We start from the raw sequence: 17,463 nt of genomic DNA on the forward strand, positions 1-17,463 counted from the left end.
TTCTCATCATTGCATCTCCCTCCTTGTTTCAACCCTAAAGTAATTGATTTGTGCCTTCTGTCTCACTAGTTTTGGATAGCTGTACTCTCAGTTTTTATCTAAGCTGCAGCTTTGCCAGGCATGATTCTTCAATTAGCTGTTAAGCATCTTTCTGAAAATTAGAGACAGTTTAGACCCATGATCTGTATCATATGTGAGTATGTTTGAGTACCTTGAGGGCCAGACAGAGCATATTTCAGAAAATGTTATGCTAATTTACAGGATGATATTAAGTTTCATCTTGTAAAGTAATTAAAGATTTAATATTTGGTAGGTTGCTCTTTTTTAAATTAGCAATTGAATTCCTTTTGCCTGCTGATGCTTTTTCAACATTATGGTTGAAGCATATTGTGAATTTCCTATTTAAGTATGAATTGTGTATGATATAATCTGGCTAGATGAAGATATGAATACAGTTTTGAGTCAAGAATTTTTCTAATACCAAGACATTTTCCATCTCGCCTAGTAGCTTGCCAACTTCTTGGTGTATTAATTTTGGGTGAAAGTAGCAACATCCTGACTAGAAATTGTATACCTTGAAGTCTTTCGTCTTTGCATGATGATTGTCCTTCTGATAAATGAGAGTGTATTTTGTTAGGAAAGTCTGTCTTAGAATCAGTAGCCGTTAAGCATGTGTCTGCTTAACTGATTGAAGGAAGTAATTAAGAGTCTTTTTGGACATGGCAGTTATTGGTATTTCCTAGCTGGAACTGGAATTATTATTATTTTCATGCATCTGTCTCTCATTATAATCTAATTTATCAGCTGACTTTTGTAAGAGCACCAGAAGATAACACTCTGCTCCCCCAAATGCTACTGTTTTACACCCAAGACAAAGATGGAAGAATTGGTGAAGGAGACTGGCAAACTGTAGCCTCATTGTTTTCTGACACATGATGGCATGTGGGTTAAAGATGCGTGGCTAGATGATTTTCTAATTTTTTTCAAGATTGTTTTTGTCAGGTAATAGGGAAGTAACCAGTATCAATGTGCTAATGGCTACATTTGTCTTTATGAAGATGCTTTATCCAAATTTTGGAGTTAGTTGAAATGTAATTCAGTATTCATACTTACTCAGTTTTTCTCTGTGTTTTTGGGCAAAAACAATGCTGGCTGAGACTATGATAGTATAGTCCCTTGGTACAGCAGTATGGTTGTTCTACAAGGGGCATTTATGTATTGTACATTATTTTATTTTTTATTGTACGCTATTTTATATTTTAGTTTATCTGGGTCCAGTAAACTAATAACTGCAAACAAAATAAAGGAAGAAGATACAGGCTAGTGCTGTTTTGAAAAGTTAAGAAATAGAGGCTTTATATTTAATCTGCAACTTGTATCACTTTCAAGAAGTTGGGTAGTCTGTAGCCATTCTAATACAGATAATATATATTCAAATAAATACATTTGAAGTCTTTCAGGTACTAGGGTTCTATTAAGAAGTTTCTGTGAATAGAGGTGATCAGAGGATGTTAATAACATGTAGACAGCATTCTTTGACAGTGTCAGCCATTTCAGAATTGTAATTTTGCAAATAGAGTACTATTGTATGGAATAGCATGCTTAAATCTTAGCAGACACTTTCTGAATTCACTTTTAATACAGAGTTCTTTGGCAGAAATTGATTTTTTTTCTGCAGGATCACTTTGACATTTGAGTTTTGTGCTTTCTTTTTATCACGGTATATTCTTATATATGTATGTATTTCTTTGTGATAAATAATTAGGTTAATTATTTATTTGTTGTCTATTGGTGTTATTTTCTTTCACTCTCCCTGAAGCCTTTCCCTGTGTATGTTTGACTTCTTGTGCAATTCATGCCTAAAAGACTGAACACTGAGAAACGCTAGGGACTGGGGAATCAATCCTAGGAATTGTAGCTCAAGCTGCCAGTTCAGGAAAATAAGTGCAGCAGTATAGTGTGGGCTGTATGTCACACTCAACATACTAACAATTTTTATGTAATGAACCTTGGTCTTATATTCAATGCAGTATATTAACAGTATATTAAAAATATTCTGTTGTATTTAATACAGTTGTATTTCTGCTCACTTAAGCAATAAAAAACCAAATTCAGCAGAAGGAGCAAGCATACTAACTTTGCATGCACATTGATTAGTCCTAGAGATTTCTTTCCAGCACTATTTGGTCACGCAACATTAGAAACTATTTTTAGATTCAAGTTGACTAAAATTTCCCATTGCTCTAGATGATATAATCATAGCATATAGACTGAATTCAGTATGGAGCTCTTTGTATATATTTTTTAGCATTTTAAATATGATTCAGAATTTCAAAGTCATTTTGCTTTCATTAGTTTCCAAGATAAGGAAACAGAAAGATAGAACTTTTGTAAATTGAAACAGTGGCTTCTGCTATGAGATAGTATAAAGCCTTAGTTTTTAAATTCACTGTCAGCATCCTGTGTGATGTGCTTGATTTCATATTAGAAATCAAACAATTTAAGGCTTGTTCAGTAACATCATAAATAGGCTAAGCCTGCTTAAATAAGGGAAAAATTACACTTGTAGATGCAGTTACTATTCTTTTGTTTCAGAGCTTAAAATGGGAGATTTTGCTTGAAGGTTTTCACTTCAGAAAAAATGTTTTTTTTCCTGGTGCTGCATAGGTAGATAAGAATTTGTTATCGAATTGATAGAGGCCTGTTTATACTTGCCACATTGGTATTACAATTTCCAGTATTGCTTTGCCTCTCATATTGTTTTGTTGAATGAAGTTTTACTTATTTAAAATACTTTGCTTTTGTGTGAGTATAGGTTAATCTAGCACATAATATTGGTATGTTTTTCATATATCATCATCATCATTTAGCACTGAAGTGTCCAGCACTATCTACCCTATTAACAGTGTAAGTGTGCTAGAAAAACATGTTTTCTCTCCTTATGTCTGGGACCTATATTACTTCTGTTTTGTTTAAATTCAGTTTTCAAAGTATGATTGACCTAATTACAAAAAAGTTCTGATGAGACACCTTGTTTTCTGAAGACCTCAAGAAACCTTTTATAAAATATGGTACTGTCTTTAGTAGGTATTTAGGAAAGGGATATGTTAAAAGGTCGAATAAAAGCTTTTCCTGAATTTCCAGTACTCTTGTCAACATTGTGGGCCAGCAGCTGATCTCCAGAAATGGGAAGAACTGACAGCTTTCATTATTACCTCTGCCAGCTCTGGTCCCTTGACATACTCATATTCATGAGTAGCAGTTAGCTGCCTTTTAGTGGACACCTACAGGATCTAAGATTAGCCAATATTTTGATCAATAGTGGAATGCGAACCAGTTCTTCTAACATTTATCCTCATTTGCTGAGAGTGGTGAATGTTGTGGTCATTGAAGAGTCATTGTTCTCTAGATGAAGCTTGCAGCTCTAATTGTGTTACTTTCTTAGCTTTAAAGTACGGTACTTTACCTCATAAAGGACTGGATGGAATTGCAGTCTTGTACAGAAGGGCATGTATAATTTCTCATTATCAAGTGTGCCAAAATGAAATGGATTTCCTTCTGCATTAGTGCAGCCTCTCAGTTGCCTTCTCAAGGGTAGCAGCGGAGTTGGTAGGCGAACTGGATGTGAGGTTTACCAAGGAGACATATACCCCTTCTGTAGCGTGATCTTCTGGAGCTGAGCTTCTGCTTGTGTAGTTATGGTCCAAAGAGAAACACAAAAACCATACTACTTGCATTTATAAAGGGTCAATTCTTTGATGTGTTAGTGCAGAGTATTGCCTAGTAAGTTATTCTAGTAATAACTTCAGTTTTACAAATTAAAAAATCCCTAGCCCATATAATTATCATCACCTTTGTCAAAATCTGAAGCTGCATTGTAAACCATTAATATTGAAAGTGACTTAATTTTAATACCAAAGGGGTTTTGCTAATCTTCTTTTCTTGGCTGAGAAGTGTATGTAATATATATATTTTAGCGTGCAAAGTAGTTACATTTAATAAATTGATTCTTGAAAGAGTTTAAATGTAGTTGTTTTCTAGTGTGTGAAGTGATTATGGGGTATTTGTTTTAGTCATCTGCAGAAACTGTAGCTTGAGGATATAAATTTATAATTATAATTTGGGCATCGATTTGTCATGAATTTGGATCTGTGATTGAGTCTTTTGCATCTTCTGTACTTATATACTTCTGAAAAAGTCTTGATTCAGTAAAAAGTTCTTTAACTTCAGGACAATCTCAACTCAAATGAATGCACTCAAATAACTTTGTTCCTCAGATTTCACTTGTGTTTTGCCCAGAGGAACTTGAGCTGGAATAGTATATTGATTTAAGTTAGATTTGTGCTGCATGAGAGATATAAAAATAACCATAAAATATATTTTCCATGCTTCCCCTTTTTTCTCTTTAGAGTAGCTTGAAACATGAGTATGTTGGTGATTCAGCTTCGTACTATTTCTGAAACACTCTTAACAGCATAATTGAATATTTGATTATATAGTATTTGGCAGTATGGTCAATGATGGTACATTTTAATTTCCAAAATAAGCAAGTACCACCAAGGAATTCTGTTGTATCTAAGGGAGTAATTTTATTAATAGGCAAGACATGCCTGATGGCTGGGGACAAAGCTTTCTTTTTTTCCAGATGTGCACCCTGGAAAAATATGGTGTTTAATTCAGTAAATCAGTAAGCATATATATGGATGGCAGTATGAGTTCCTAAAAATTCCAATGTAATTTTAGTTATTGATCAAGATTTTGTTTTGTAATAAGTACATTGACCACAAGCAGATTACATTAGGATGCAAAATACGATACGATTTTTTTCATAAGAACTCTAAAAAATTACATGAGGGAATGGAATTGAGAAAGCTGCTGTTATGAAATGAATTAAAGCTTTTCAATAGAGCAGATATCTTCTAATCTTTAGCTCATAGTCTGGGCTTGTAGTGATTTTGTACTGACAACTGTGTTTTTTGCTGATAGGCTGAGCAGTAGATTCCAGCAGATCTTCTTTTCTTTCTGCTTTGAATTTGCTGAGATGCCCCTTTGAGATTTATAAATACAGGGGCTATTTTTAAAATTTACACAGTGCAAAGAGAGGTGAAATTACTGGAATTGCTTTAATATATACTATATATATTCACATACATACAATAATGGAACTTATGATATCAGTATGTTGTACATAATTCATGTTGGCAGTTCATACAGATTTAAGAATAGAATAAAATTCCCTTTCTGTGGCCTTCTGTCCACATTTCAAAAATGTTGCCTGACCGATGCATCACCTTTGAGCTTGGTTTCTGGACATGGATGGATTTTTAGAGACACCGGATAGGTCATGGACTTCAGCATCAGTAAGAATGTGTTGCTTGTGCTCCAGCTTAGGTAGCCAGAATAAGTAGACATCTTTAACAATTTGAACCTTAACTGCTAGGTTACATTCTTCATTCCACATGCACAAAAAACTGGTGCATGTGGAATGCAGCTATTTAGGGAATTCTTTGAATGAAATATTGGTTTTCACTCCTTGTAATTATTTAGTATCTTTATGATCTAGTGTTTCAAATAGAGAATTATTTTGTTGCGGGAATTAGGAAGCAAACAAAAATATTAATTTTCAAAAGTAACAGTGCTATAGTTCGGTAAAACTAGTTTTACATATCATTTAAGTGTAAACTGAATCTCTATGCTTTGAGCCCTCAGAGCTCTCTCTAAGTTAATTTATCAGAATCATAGTAATGTAAATCAAATACCGTTTAGTTACTTTGTAATTTGTTAGAAAGATTGGGGTCCAGCACAACCTGACAGGGTTGTTTTACATATTCTACATATTGAAAATACAGTATAATAGGAATTTTACTTTGTTAAAGTTACGCTATTTAACTATTTCTTTTAGTAGTTCTAATATGCTGTGTTAATTTTTCCTCTTCTAACTTAGGCACTAGTGCTCATAAATGAGTATCCAGTAACCTGTGAAGCCCTGCTTTTCTCTCCTTTCTTCAACTTCTTAGAACCTTTCAGTTTTTCATACTCATCTGAAGTATCGGTGGGATCAGTGCTTCCTGCTTTCCATGAAAAATCATGGTCAGGGTTTTCCCGTCCCTCCTTTTCAAAGTTATTGGTGAGATTTTTCCAGCCCTTGCTTGTATTTATAGTAACTTTATTTACTGTTTTAAATGGTAGTGGTCCTGTCTGCAGGCAGTCTTAATCACAATGAGATTTTTCTTAGTAGATTCTTACTTGTGACTAACACTAAATCAGAAAGAATGTTTTTGCCAAAGTAATCATTATTATTTTAGTGGGTACCACTCACCCTCAGGACAAGCTTGCTGACTGTGCCAGTTAATGTAACCAGGTTCTCCTAGATATTCTCTGTGTGAATGATTTAGTGAATAATACAGAATTTTTATATTTAAAATTGCTGGAAATTACATGGGTTTTCGATTTAGCGGAGTTGATACAGCAATACATTTAAGTTACAGTTAAGATATAAATTACATTTAGCAGGGTGTTGAATTGTAATATACAATTCAGTCACAAGACATGTACAAATTACACTGAGAATAGTGTAGCAATCACAATACACAGTTCAATCACAAAACAAAAGTGATTTCATTATGGGGCCTTAATACTATGCTGAAGGAAAGTCAGAGTATCCCAGTATCAAATCTTCCAAATCTGTGAAATTGTCTTTTAAAATTTTGTGGTTTTTAATGCTGAATTTTTCAAACTTAAAAAAAAAAAACCCCAAAACATGTTGAGACTGGCTACAACTGATGTCTTATATGATTTTTATATTTAACTTTTTCCCTATTACTTTGTTTTGGGAGCTAAACCTGATTTGATCCAGGAACTTTTCAGCTTAACTTCTAGAGCTCTGATTCACTATAGTTATCTTTACGTGCAATTTTTATGAGAACTAAAGTATTAATAGCTAATTTGACAATTAGGCTCTCTAACCAAAAGTGTATAGATACTTCACAGTACTTGTACTCAGTGGTCCCATACAAGAAATTAAACTTCTTGAACAGTACAATAAATTAAAAAGTTCTTCTGTTCGTATTTTGCTATGAGATTTATGTCTTTCATTACTGAAAATAAAAAAGATAATTTCTGAAACTAAGTTTGCTGATACACTACTGGAACAGTAAAGTTTTCAAGTAGAAGGCTTTTTCATGACTGTCTTTTTTATTTATTTTTTTAAGATTTGTATTATTATTATTTCCTCCAGGATATTTGAAACTACAGCTAATGCCTCCCAGGGCTGAGATTATGCTCAACTACCTGAAAAATAACAGATGCTTCTGTGCTCTTCATAGCAGAGAATGCTGCTTTACTAAGCCAGAAAACATCAGTGGAACATAACCCCAAGCAGCAAAATCATTGTTGAGATTGGCAAAAGCAAATTGTATTGTATTACTGTCTATGGCTTTTCACATCTGCTGGGTTAAATCAGCAAATGCTGGCAAAAGCCCATTCTGCAAATGGCCCCAAATGTTTTCTGCCTGATAATTTGAGTTCAACTTAGTAAGCAAAAACCATTCAAAACATTAGCATTGTGTGTTGGAGCAAGTTTCCCACAAACTGTTAAACCAGTAACATTAGTGAAAACAATTCATTTATTCACTTACTCACTTGGAAAGCAACGTAGACTGTTTAGAAATACTTTGCTATGGAAGGAATTTCCTTTGTATCAAAACAGATCCTGGGCTATAATTTTCTTTTTGTCTACACAGTTTGTTTTAATGAATTGTTTCACTTTTCTTAAATATATGAATGGGTACAGATGCATATGAATAATCACATTCATGAGAACTGGTATTTCTGAAATTACCTTACAGAGATTAATTGATCCTGTAGAAAAACTCTTTTCAGATATGAATGTGATAGCGGGAATTATCATCAAGTTTAGTATTGCTAATCACTTTGTACTGTCAGTAATATGGCTGGATTATATGTGTTGTGGTTTAAGCCCAGCTGGCATCTAAGCACCACATAGCTGCTCACTCACTCCCCCATCAGTCAGATCAAGGAGACAATTGGAATATTCTTGTACCACTCACTGTCAGGGTGGCACAAGATGTAGGAAAGGCCTTGATGCTGTGCAAGCACTGTTCAGCAATAACAAAAACATCTCTATACTATCAATATAATTTTCAGTACAAATACAAAACACAGCTCCATACTAGCTACTGTGAAGAAAATTAGCTCTACTCCAGCCAATATCAGCACAATATGATACAATGTAAGATTTATATCAATCGTTAAGCATTTATTTAAAGTCACGATTGTATCATCAAGTGTTTCTGCTTTTCTGTTGGAAAAAGGAGCACTTGGTCTAACCCCTTCAGAAACAAAATATTTAACCTAATTATGAATTATATCTGGTAAAGTAATACTAGGAAAAAAGCATTCTATTTGCAGTAAAGTAAAAATGACCAGGTGGTTTAGGAGGACTCAGGATCTCTGACCACAGTTAGTGGTGACAATAAGATGTTTTTACATACTTAGGAATAGGCTGCATTACATTATCCAGTTAGTATACTTTTTGACTGTTAATCCATTTTAGACTTCAGCATGAATGTGTGATATATTTACAGCCAGAGATGTAACAGAAGTTACAAGAAATGGACGTCATTCATATAAGAGTGTTTAAAAATCATGTGCATACTAACAGACTTGCAAAATAAATACCTTTCTGTGGTATTTGTCAGTCTGTCTATGTGTTATGCATGAATGTGCAATCTCTTGAACACTGCTGTCAGTTGAGGGACAGATTCCCCTGTCATGGCTAGCAGGTTCAGATCCTGTATTTTTCTTTTATTCTCTCTCACAGTGAGATGTGTTTTATATTGCAGTTGAGTTGAAAGTTTCCATATGGAAGAATCCTCAGGATGCTTTATTCACTTTTGTCTTGATTACATCTTAATTTGAATGTGCGTTGCATGCCAAAAAGATGAAAAAAAGGTGGGCTCTTGGTAGCTGCTCTTAGAGCGAGGCCAAGTTATCGTAATGAAGGCTTGATTGCATAGTGCTGCATATCATAGAGTGTTGTTGGTTGGCAGCATTGCATAAATGACTGTTCATCAAAACTTGCTTTACAACAACTGAGAGCGTTCTCATGCTCTTTCAGAAAAATGCCAGTATGTAAGCTTATGAGTGAGACATTGTGTTCATAGCGTTTCTTGAAACATTACATACTGGTCCTTATAAAGTAGATGCTTGTTTTTTGGTGGGGTGTGGGGGGCAGTGTATCTTTCACAGATGCTTCCACCACAGTTTCTGCAGGTTTTGAGTACTTGGAATTGGCCCTGATTCACAGCTGAAGTAAAAAGTAGGCTTACTTACGACAGTGGAGTTTCTGAGATCTTTCAGTCAGTATGAACACTACAAATTATTTTCGGTTCTTATTTTGAGAATCCTTAGTTTAGGTGGATTTTGAATGGAGCCAGCTGGAGGCTGCAGTTGTTTTATGTCCTTCTAACAGATACATCTGATAAGGGAAATACTGAGCTCACATGAGGGCCCTGAATGTCTACCCTGAAATTGCATGCAACAATGTGTGTTAGGAAAGTAAGTTTATTTTAGGCTGAACCACTGATTGCTCTTCAGCTAAATAGTAAGTAATGAATGGAGTAATTTAAGAAAATAAAAGGAGTGAGAAGCACTGGATAAACAGAAAAAAAAGAAATCTAAAAATCCCTTAAGTTTTCATGGTGTTTTTGGACATAAATAGGACATTGGTATTATCAAATGAACAAGTGAAAAAAGGCTGTGAACTGTGCCAAGACAGCAATGTTTGTTACATCAAGTAGTTTTATTCTCCATGCCTTCTCTCAAACAGTTGGAGAGATGTTTTTTCTTTTAATTTCCTGTTCTGGTTAATCAGAGTAGTAGTTTTTATTTATGGTGCATAACTTCTCTGACTACATGGAAACCAGGAAGCTTACCTCCACTTGTACTACCCGAGAAGCTTATGTGGAAATCCTTCCTCTGCTGCTGGTGCAAACACACGAAAAATAGAGCACACAGAGGGAAACTGCACATGTTCTACAGATGTAGAATAGTTACACTAAGGATTGCATGTTGTCCCTGCTGAGGAAGCTGTTTAAGGCAGCATTGTCATGTTTTGTAATCGGCTCATATACTCCATAACTTTTTTTTAACACAAATTTCTTTTGATATTTGATTATTTCAGTGCAGGTGGGTGAATGTTGATTATAAGGAGATTAACTAATATTTCTGAAGCCTTTGAAAGATGGTAGTTTAGACTCAAGGTTGCCTAGGAAATTCCTGAGGAGAATTTATTAGCCTTATACTCATGAGAACAGAGTATCAGACAAAGCCTGTAATACTTAGGAATGTCTATTCTCTCTTCCCTTAGTTTTGTATCCTGTTAGTGAACCATTCCTTTAAGTTCTGGATTAGGCAGCCTCCCTCTGAAAAGAGGACAGATATTTTTCCTTTCTTGTTATGGTGGAGAAGAGAATGAGAGGTTAGTGGAATATACCAGAGGATCATATTAGAGAGCTTGTGTAGTTCATGCAGAGACAAAAAACTGCAGTAAGGATCATGGAGAAGACAGTCACACCTCAAAGGACATAAAAGGACACAAAATTCAGAATTTTAGATGATGAAGATCAGAGGCAAATAATGAGTGTTTGCTTCTAGTCAATAGCTAACTGGATGTGCTCTAAACATAATATAAAGGAGAAAATAAATTTATTAAAATATTGTTAAATTTTTGTGAGTTTCTGAAAGATGGAATCTGTTACATATGCCTATGACATATTGTCCCTGGCTTTGTTTGGAATGTGGTTCAAAAATAAATACAAAACTCTTGAAAGCAACAAAAGTCTGTTAAAAGCCGGCTTTATTCTTGTCTCTTGCATTCTTTTTAATTTCTTGGTTGGGAAAGCCTTTGTAAGATCACAAAAGAGGGAACTGAAATGATGGAGTTTATATAAAATTAAGATGTAAATATTGTTTCCATTAAAACCAGAACAAATGTAGTTATGAACTCAGCAGTCTGCTGTAGGCAGTGAAAAGCCAGAACACGGTATGAGAGAAACTACAGTTATCAACCAAGAATTGGTTCCAGGATTGTAAATATGAGGATGGATTTTTGAATAACGGAGAGCATTACAGGCTGAGGTTCTGGGCAAAGGCTTCAACGATCTTGGGAAAATTCTTAAGAGGTGATAAGGAGTGGTGCAATCAAAGGATGTCAGTTTCAAAGTGGATAATAGATATGGAAGATAATACAAACCTTTACTGCAAATTCTATGTGCCTCTCTTTTCTTTGAAAGGGAGAATCAAGCTCTGAATTTTCTGTGAAGTCACAACTATAATGAAAATATTTGAAATAATGAGGATTATCTCCTGAAGGAAAATAATGTCAAAGGAAGAGTTTTTTAAAAAAAGAAATCTGTAAGGGTGAAACTACTTGTAAGATGGCTCTTTAAAGGAAATTTTAAATAGATAGGAAGAGAACTAGAGAAATAACTTTCAGCACTATGTGTTTTAAAGTTCTTTAAAATCGCAAGCAGTAGAAAAAATATGATTGGACAGAAATTTTTAAGCAAAAATTCGTTACGCTTTTAACTTAATAGGTAAGTAATTCAAAAAGTTATAAAAGTAATGCTGGCATTTTATATGTTTATCTTCTTTTGTTCATCTGTTTCTTTAGACTATTGGCAAATGTTTATTGAATTGATACTAGTTCTTTTGAGAAACTATAAAAATGTATTAAAAATCACATGCAGGATATATTTATTAATTTATTTTTATTACATTTGGTTTGCTTGTCAACAAATATTTTAGTCGATATGTTATTCAACACTGATAAAAGAGTTGCAACTTTATAGTGGTTTTGTAGCAATGTATGACATTTATCATAGGAGACGCATAAAGCCTTTTCTCTTTCATAATATGGAGAAAACAGTCATGAGCTGTAGGAATGTGATGAGTCAGCTTAATGTACTTAAATGTTTCTCTGTGTTGCAATTTTCTTCTTCTGAAGTCAACAGTTTTTCTTAAATACACCATTAGAAAAGGACTGTATGCTATAGACTGTTTTTGTTATCTGAATGTTTAATTCAAAGCTTTTCACATTTTCCTTTCCACGTTCACAAAATTATTCTGATTGACACCTACATGCTTTCTCATTGATTATGAAAGATTTAGTAGGCATATTTCATAGGCTGTCCATATATGCTTGCATGTTTCTCTGCTTCTTAGATCTGATTGTTCCCCATTATCCCCTGCCTATGATGTTTGCCTTTTTTCCCCTTTGGAAAATGAGTGTCACTCTCCATGAAGACTTTGTGAGGTACCATCCTGTGTGAGTAGAGTGATTTGTCTGGTGCTGTTACCAGGATGCAATATGTTTCATCCATAAGGAATTTAGGGCAGTGTGCATGGAGGGAGAGGGGATAGAGTTTGGAGGAATTGAGGAGACAGTGGGAGAGTGGGACATAATGTTGTTGGTACGAATACAAATTGTAAACAGTGGAGCTACTTTCTTATGCTGTACCTGAGGTAGTCAGCTCATGACATAGTTGTCAAAGCACTTAATTGTGGGTTTTTCCTGACACGAAATTCTTTTACACTTCTGCATCCATATGTGCACACAGACCTCTTTTTGTTTGATCATCTTTGTTAGCACACGTGACAGATTTCTCAATTCCTTGACTACAAACCAGTAATTGTTTGCTTTCTTTTAGAACTGCCTGAGACTACCTTAATTGAAGAGAAAGTTCAAGAGTCAGAGGCATGGGCCAGGCCTCTGGTCTACTTGTGGCAGACAAGACCATGCAATTTCAATGCTGAGAAAGAATACAATGCAGCATGTGCAAAAAAGGAGCCTCACTGTGCCATTTGCACTCTTCTCATGCCATACTATAAGGTAAGCCAGATTCTCCAGCTTCATCTCTGAATGAAGCGTGAAATAGCTGCCTGGCTACTTAATTTCCAAGACATTATAAAAAAGATTAACTTAGGCATTTCATTTGTAAGAGAGGTAAATAAACACACTGCCATTAAAATTGGAACTGATACTGTGTTCACCTGCATCTATCCTTGGCTGCAGACACTGTATGCCTCCTACTACCATTTATGCTGGGTTCTTGTTTGTGTGTGTGTGTGTGTGTTTTCCCTTGAAGTTACACTTTCTGGTTTGTATCTTCTAGCTATTTCCTTATATGCCCATCTTTGAACACTTCTTATCATAGCCTCTTTTATGCTGTCTTCCTTCAGTGTTGAGGAAATAAGTGTTTTCAGAGTACTTAGGCTTTCTCGGGAAAAATATTCCCTTGGAAACAATCTAAAGCAGAGCACTGTTTGTTACTGTCTTGTAGAATTGCTGTGTCAAATGGCAAGTAAAAATGGTGTTGTAGTACTGTGTTGCTAATTTTGAAGGTGCTAAACTGGAATTTCCTTAGCATGGGAACCAGAAAAAAAGCTTTCATTGTACTGGTCACAGTTAAATGGCTCAAGAGGTGGAGTATCACTGAATGCTGCTGCAATAACACTGGTTTGCAGGCTGAGTGCTATTCTAGATGTCACAGTTATTTTGAACAATCAAGGTAGAATGACTGTGATAAATACATAGAAGCAGTTAATTTTCTTATCAAACTGTTAGTACGAAAGTTGGCAGGGGTGGAATAGTTTCATCATTGTCAAAGGGAAGAGTAAGACTCTCCTTTCTTTTACTTAAATACAGATTTTGTTTATTTTCCAGCCAGACAATCAGGATGAAGAAAGTCCTACTTTCAGTGAAGCAAACTCAGCAGAAACATTGATGGCGGAAAATGAGAGGACCAGACCTCTTATTCCAGAGATGTGTTTTATTTATAGTGAAGAAAACACTGAAAACTGTCCATCAAATGCCTATGTTGAAGAAGATGGAACAAGTCTTCTGATTTCATGTGCAAAGTGTTGCGTACGGGTTCATGCAAGTAAATAATCTAATTGTTCTGTTGGCAGAAATGTAATTTTAAATTTTGCTTTATTGATAAATAATAGTGAGGCTTCTAGTATGTCTTTAAAAGTACTAGAGTAACATTTCCATTTGAAGTGCTTCAATCACTGGCTATTTTTTCTTTGAAAACTACATTACATTTTCTGTAACATTTTTATGGTTGCTGTGAAAATATTGAAGAAGTAACTGTCTTGTAAGCTTTTGATGATCACAAACTTCTGATTATTTTTTCCATTCTAGTGATTTAATTACTCTTTTGCTTCTCTGTTTTAAAACACTATGCGTGATTTAAATAGTGTGTCCTTATTAAGTAGTTAGAGTGAAATTCTTGTGGAGGACTTGTGAATATTGCTATTAAAGTTGGGGATGCAGTATTTTCCTTCACTTAACATTCTTTTTATTGCAAGAGTAGCTGATGAATGCATGGATTTTTCTGCAGTATCTCCTAAAGATTGTAGAACCATAATAGTTGAGTCTAAGAAGTCCGTGAGGTATTTGGAAATATGGTATATTTGCACAGAATAAATGTCAGTACATTAAGACAAAATTTTACTTCGAGGAGAGTCGGTGATTTGATATTGCAATGACAAAAATAGGAAATTAATTGTGATTTTGTTTTTTGGGGTGCTTGGGGTTTTTGTTGTTTAGTTTGATTTTCCAGGTTTTTGTTTTGTTTGTCTTATGGGGATTTTTGTGGGTTCTTTTTATTTAAATTTTGGAAAGATATCTTTCATAGACTATGAAATTACCAGTAAGCCTAGATTATAAAAGTCTCCTTAGTCACAGAGCAGACATGTGTTTTACTAAGGTTTATGAATAATTGAATTGTATGACATCTTCAATGAAAAGGCAGAATATAATAATCAATCCTGCTCTCTTATTCTAGGTTGTTATGGTGTTCCTTCTCATGAAGTCCATAATGAGTGGTTGTGTTCTCGATGCAGAAAAAAAGCCTGGACAGCTGTAAGTTGTTTAGCTATCTAACACACTAGAGATTAAGGGAGCAAAAAAAAGTAGCATGTGCATTATTTCATGTGGCATGCAGCCTGCATATTTTTTCTGATCATACTTTTTGGGGAAAAATTATTTGTAGAATGTGAGTAGATTTCAATGCAAAATGTAATGGCGTTTTGATAGAGAAACTTGGAGGAGTTTCATAGACTCATGAAAAGGATTGGCTAACAAGGTACAGTTTTGCGAAAAATATTGTTCAAGTAAACAGCTGAAAATTAAAATGCATGTAAAAGAGAGAAAAAAACCCCGTAAGATTTCTCCTAAGTAGGCATAACCAATTTTTGTCTTTGGTTACCAGAATACCTTAGGTTCAGGTCACAAACTAAGCATGTTCTCAGTTCTATAGAATCTGAAACATCGCACGAGGATGCTTAGGCTTTGTACTAGAAGCAAAGCCTGAAAATAGCCCATGGAACAATCTTCCTGCTCTCTTCAGCTTTGGTCAGAGTTCGGGTGAAGAACTGTGTGTAACAGTAGACATACCATGTTCAGAAAACCATGAAGGAAGATACCAAAGTTGCAGCGGAAATTGAAATGAGGATTCTTTTAATCATTCCTGATAGTAGTCAATCATTCCATAAGGAAGGATTGAAAAGATTTAATCATAGTATAGTGAGGGGAAGGTAGAAAGAAAAAAAGTCACAATCTGTAATGTAAATTTATATGTGTATAATTAAGAATAAAATAAGCAAGTGTCTGAAATTTTTTTATCTTGTGTCTAATCAGATTGTTCCAGGAATGACGTGTACCACTACCCCTCATATTTTCCATGTGGCTCCTTGTACAAAAGGGAATCTCTGGCTTATCTTTCAGGGATGAGATGACTTGTAGAGGCTTTCAGCTGCATCAGCAGAAGTTAATACAAGGAAATTTCATTAATTTTTATTTATAAAACTGGTGATCGATAGGACTAGTATATATAGAGATTTTATAAAAGCTACTCCTTTAAGATTTTTAAAAACATGTTATGGGAACAGTTTTTGGGAATAGTTGAAGAAGACTTGATTGTGCCTTGAGGCAGAATGGTAAAATAGACACTGAATTTAATTTTTTCTATAGCTCTGTTTTGCTTGTTTGGACAGTATTGTTCATTGCAAGCAATGTGGCTGTAGTTGTCTTTGGGGAAAAATTTATTCGTTTGGTATCCAACTTAAATATGCTAGTATATTTTTGCTTGTGTGGAACCTCAGTCCTGACATCAGCATGATAATAATTGCTGATGCATGTTTCATCCTATTTGTCATTTTAGGATAATGTTCCTGTCCCTTCATAATTTGGATGATAACCTTAGATTATTGTAGCAGCTTTCACTTAAGAAATAATACAGTACTTTTATCTAATCCTAGAATTATACTTCAGATAATATGGTTCTCTTTTGACCAATCTTCTGTACATTAAAAATGACAAGTTAATTAAATATGTGGCTATCCCAAAGTGCTCCTTTCCCTTTTAAAAACCAGCAATTCAAGTTAGTCGTACCAACCTGCCACCTAAAGTATTGTGCTTCCCTTGAATTAAATGCATATGTTTCCTTTCTGAATAAATTTTTAAATTTTCTTCATATAATCATAGAATACCAGGTTGGACTGGGACCTCAAGAATCATCTGGTCCAACCTTTCTTGGCAAAAGCACAGTCTAGATAAGATAGCCTAACACCCTATTCAGATGAATTCTTAGTGTCCAACATAGGGAAACTCACCAGTTCTCTTGGGAGTTTAGTTGGGAGCAGTAGTTCTCGGGGCGATTTTTTTTCCTCTTGTGTCTAATCAGATTGTCTCCAGGAATAACTTTCACATCACCCCTCACGTTTTCTATGTGACTCCATGTAAGAAAGGAAATCTCCATCCTTTTCACAGCCACCCTTTAAATACTGGAACCAGATGATCAAGTCTCCCCTAAGCCTTCTTTACTCATGGCTGAACAAATTCAATTTTCTCAGCTTTTCCACATATGGCAGGCTTCCCAGTCCTTTGGTTATCTATATGGACCTTCTCTGGACCTCTCCAGCCAAGCCATACCTTTTTTGACCAAAAGTGAACACAGAATGTGTTTTCTATACCTTTTGTTTTACATATAATATTTTAATTGTATGTTAACATGCTCTGTAGTACTGTAAGTCTGTCTGGAGAGGGAGATGAAATTAAAGAAAATTCTTTTTTGCACATCTTTTTTTTTTAATTTTTTTTAGGGAATATAGTGTGAGTGTATTCTACATTCCAACTGACACAGTTGAGGCTTCAAGTTTCTATATGAATTAAATTAAAAAATCACATGAATCTACACTTTTGTTCTGGATAATCATTCCTGAAAAAAATGCAGCTGTTGCAAAAGATATGAAACATATCTTTGGGAAACTATATGTACACATGCCTTCCAAAATTTACTTTTTTAATATCAAAAAAGTGCGCAAGATGGGAAGATTTAGTTATTACAGAATACCGATTCCCTGAAAATCCAGCGT

The 17,463-nt window shown here is 34.7% G+C and overlaps 1 protein-coding gene across 9 annotated transcripts in view; it reads left to right on the top strand.

The window, feature by feature from the left end:
* KDM4C (lysine demethylase 4C) overlaps positions 1-17,463 on the top strand; it is a 271,307-nt gene that overhangs the window by 155,856 nt on the left and 97,988 nt on the right. For 6 of the 9 annotated variants that reach the window (XM_040090380.2, XM_040090379.2, XM_040090384.2 and 3 more), the window contains 3 exons: positions 12,732-12,913; positions 13,748-13,964; positions 14,874-14,950. In XM_040090380.2, the coding sequence (XP_039946314.1) occupies positions 12,732-12,913; positions 13,748-13,964; positions 14,874-14,950 (476 nt within the window). Of the gene's footprint in view, positions 1-804; positions 915-12,731; positions 12,914-13,747; positions 13,965-14,873; positions 14,951-15,339; positions 15,543-17,463 lie in introns of those variants that run through there. The other 3 variants (XM_040090385.2, XR_009208614.1, XM_040090386.2) reach the window with 3 other exon arrangements.

This window comes from Hirundo rustica, chromosome Z (genome assembly GCF_015227805.2).
Source record: "Hirundo rustica isolate bHirRus1 chromosome Z, bHirRus1.pri.v3, whole genome shotgun sequence".
Classification (NCBI taxonomy): Eukaryota; Metazoa; Chordata; class Aves; order Passeriformes; family Hirundinidae; genus Hirundo; species Hirundo rustica.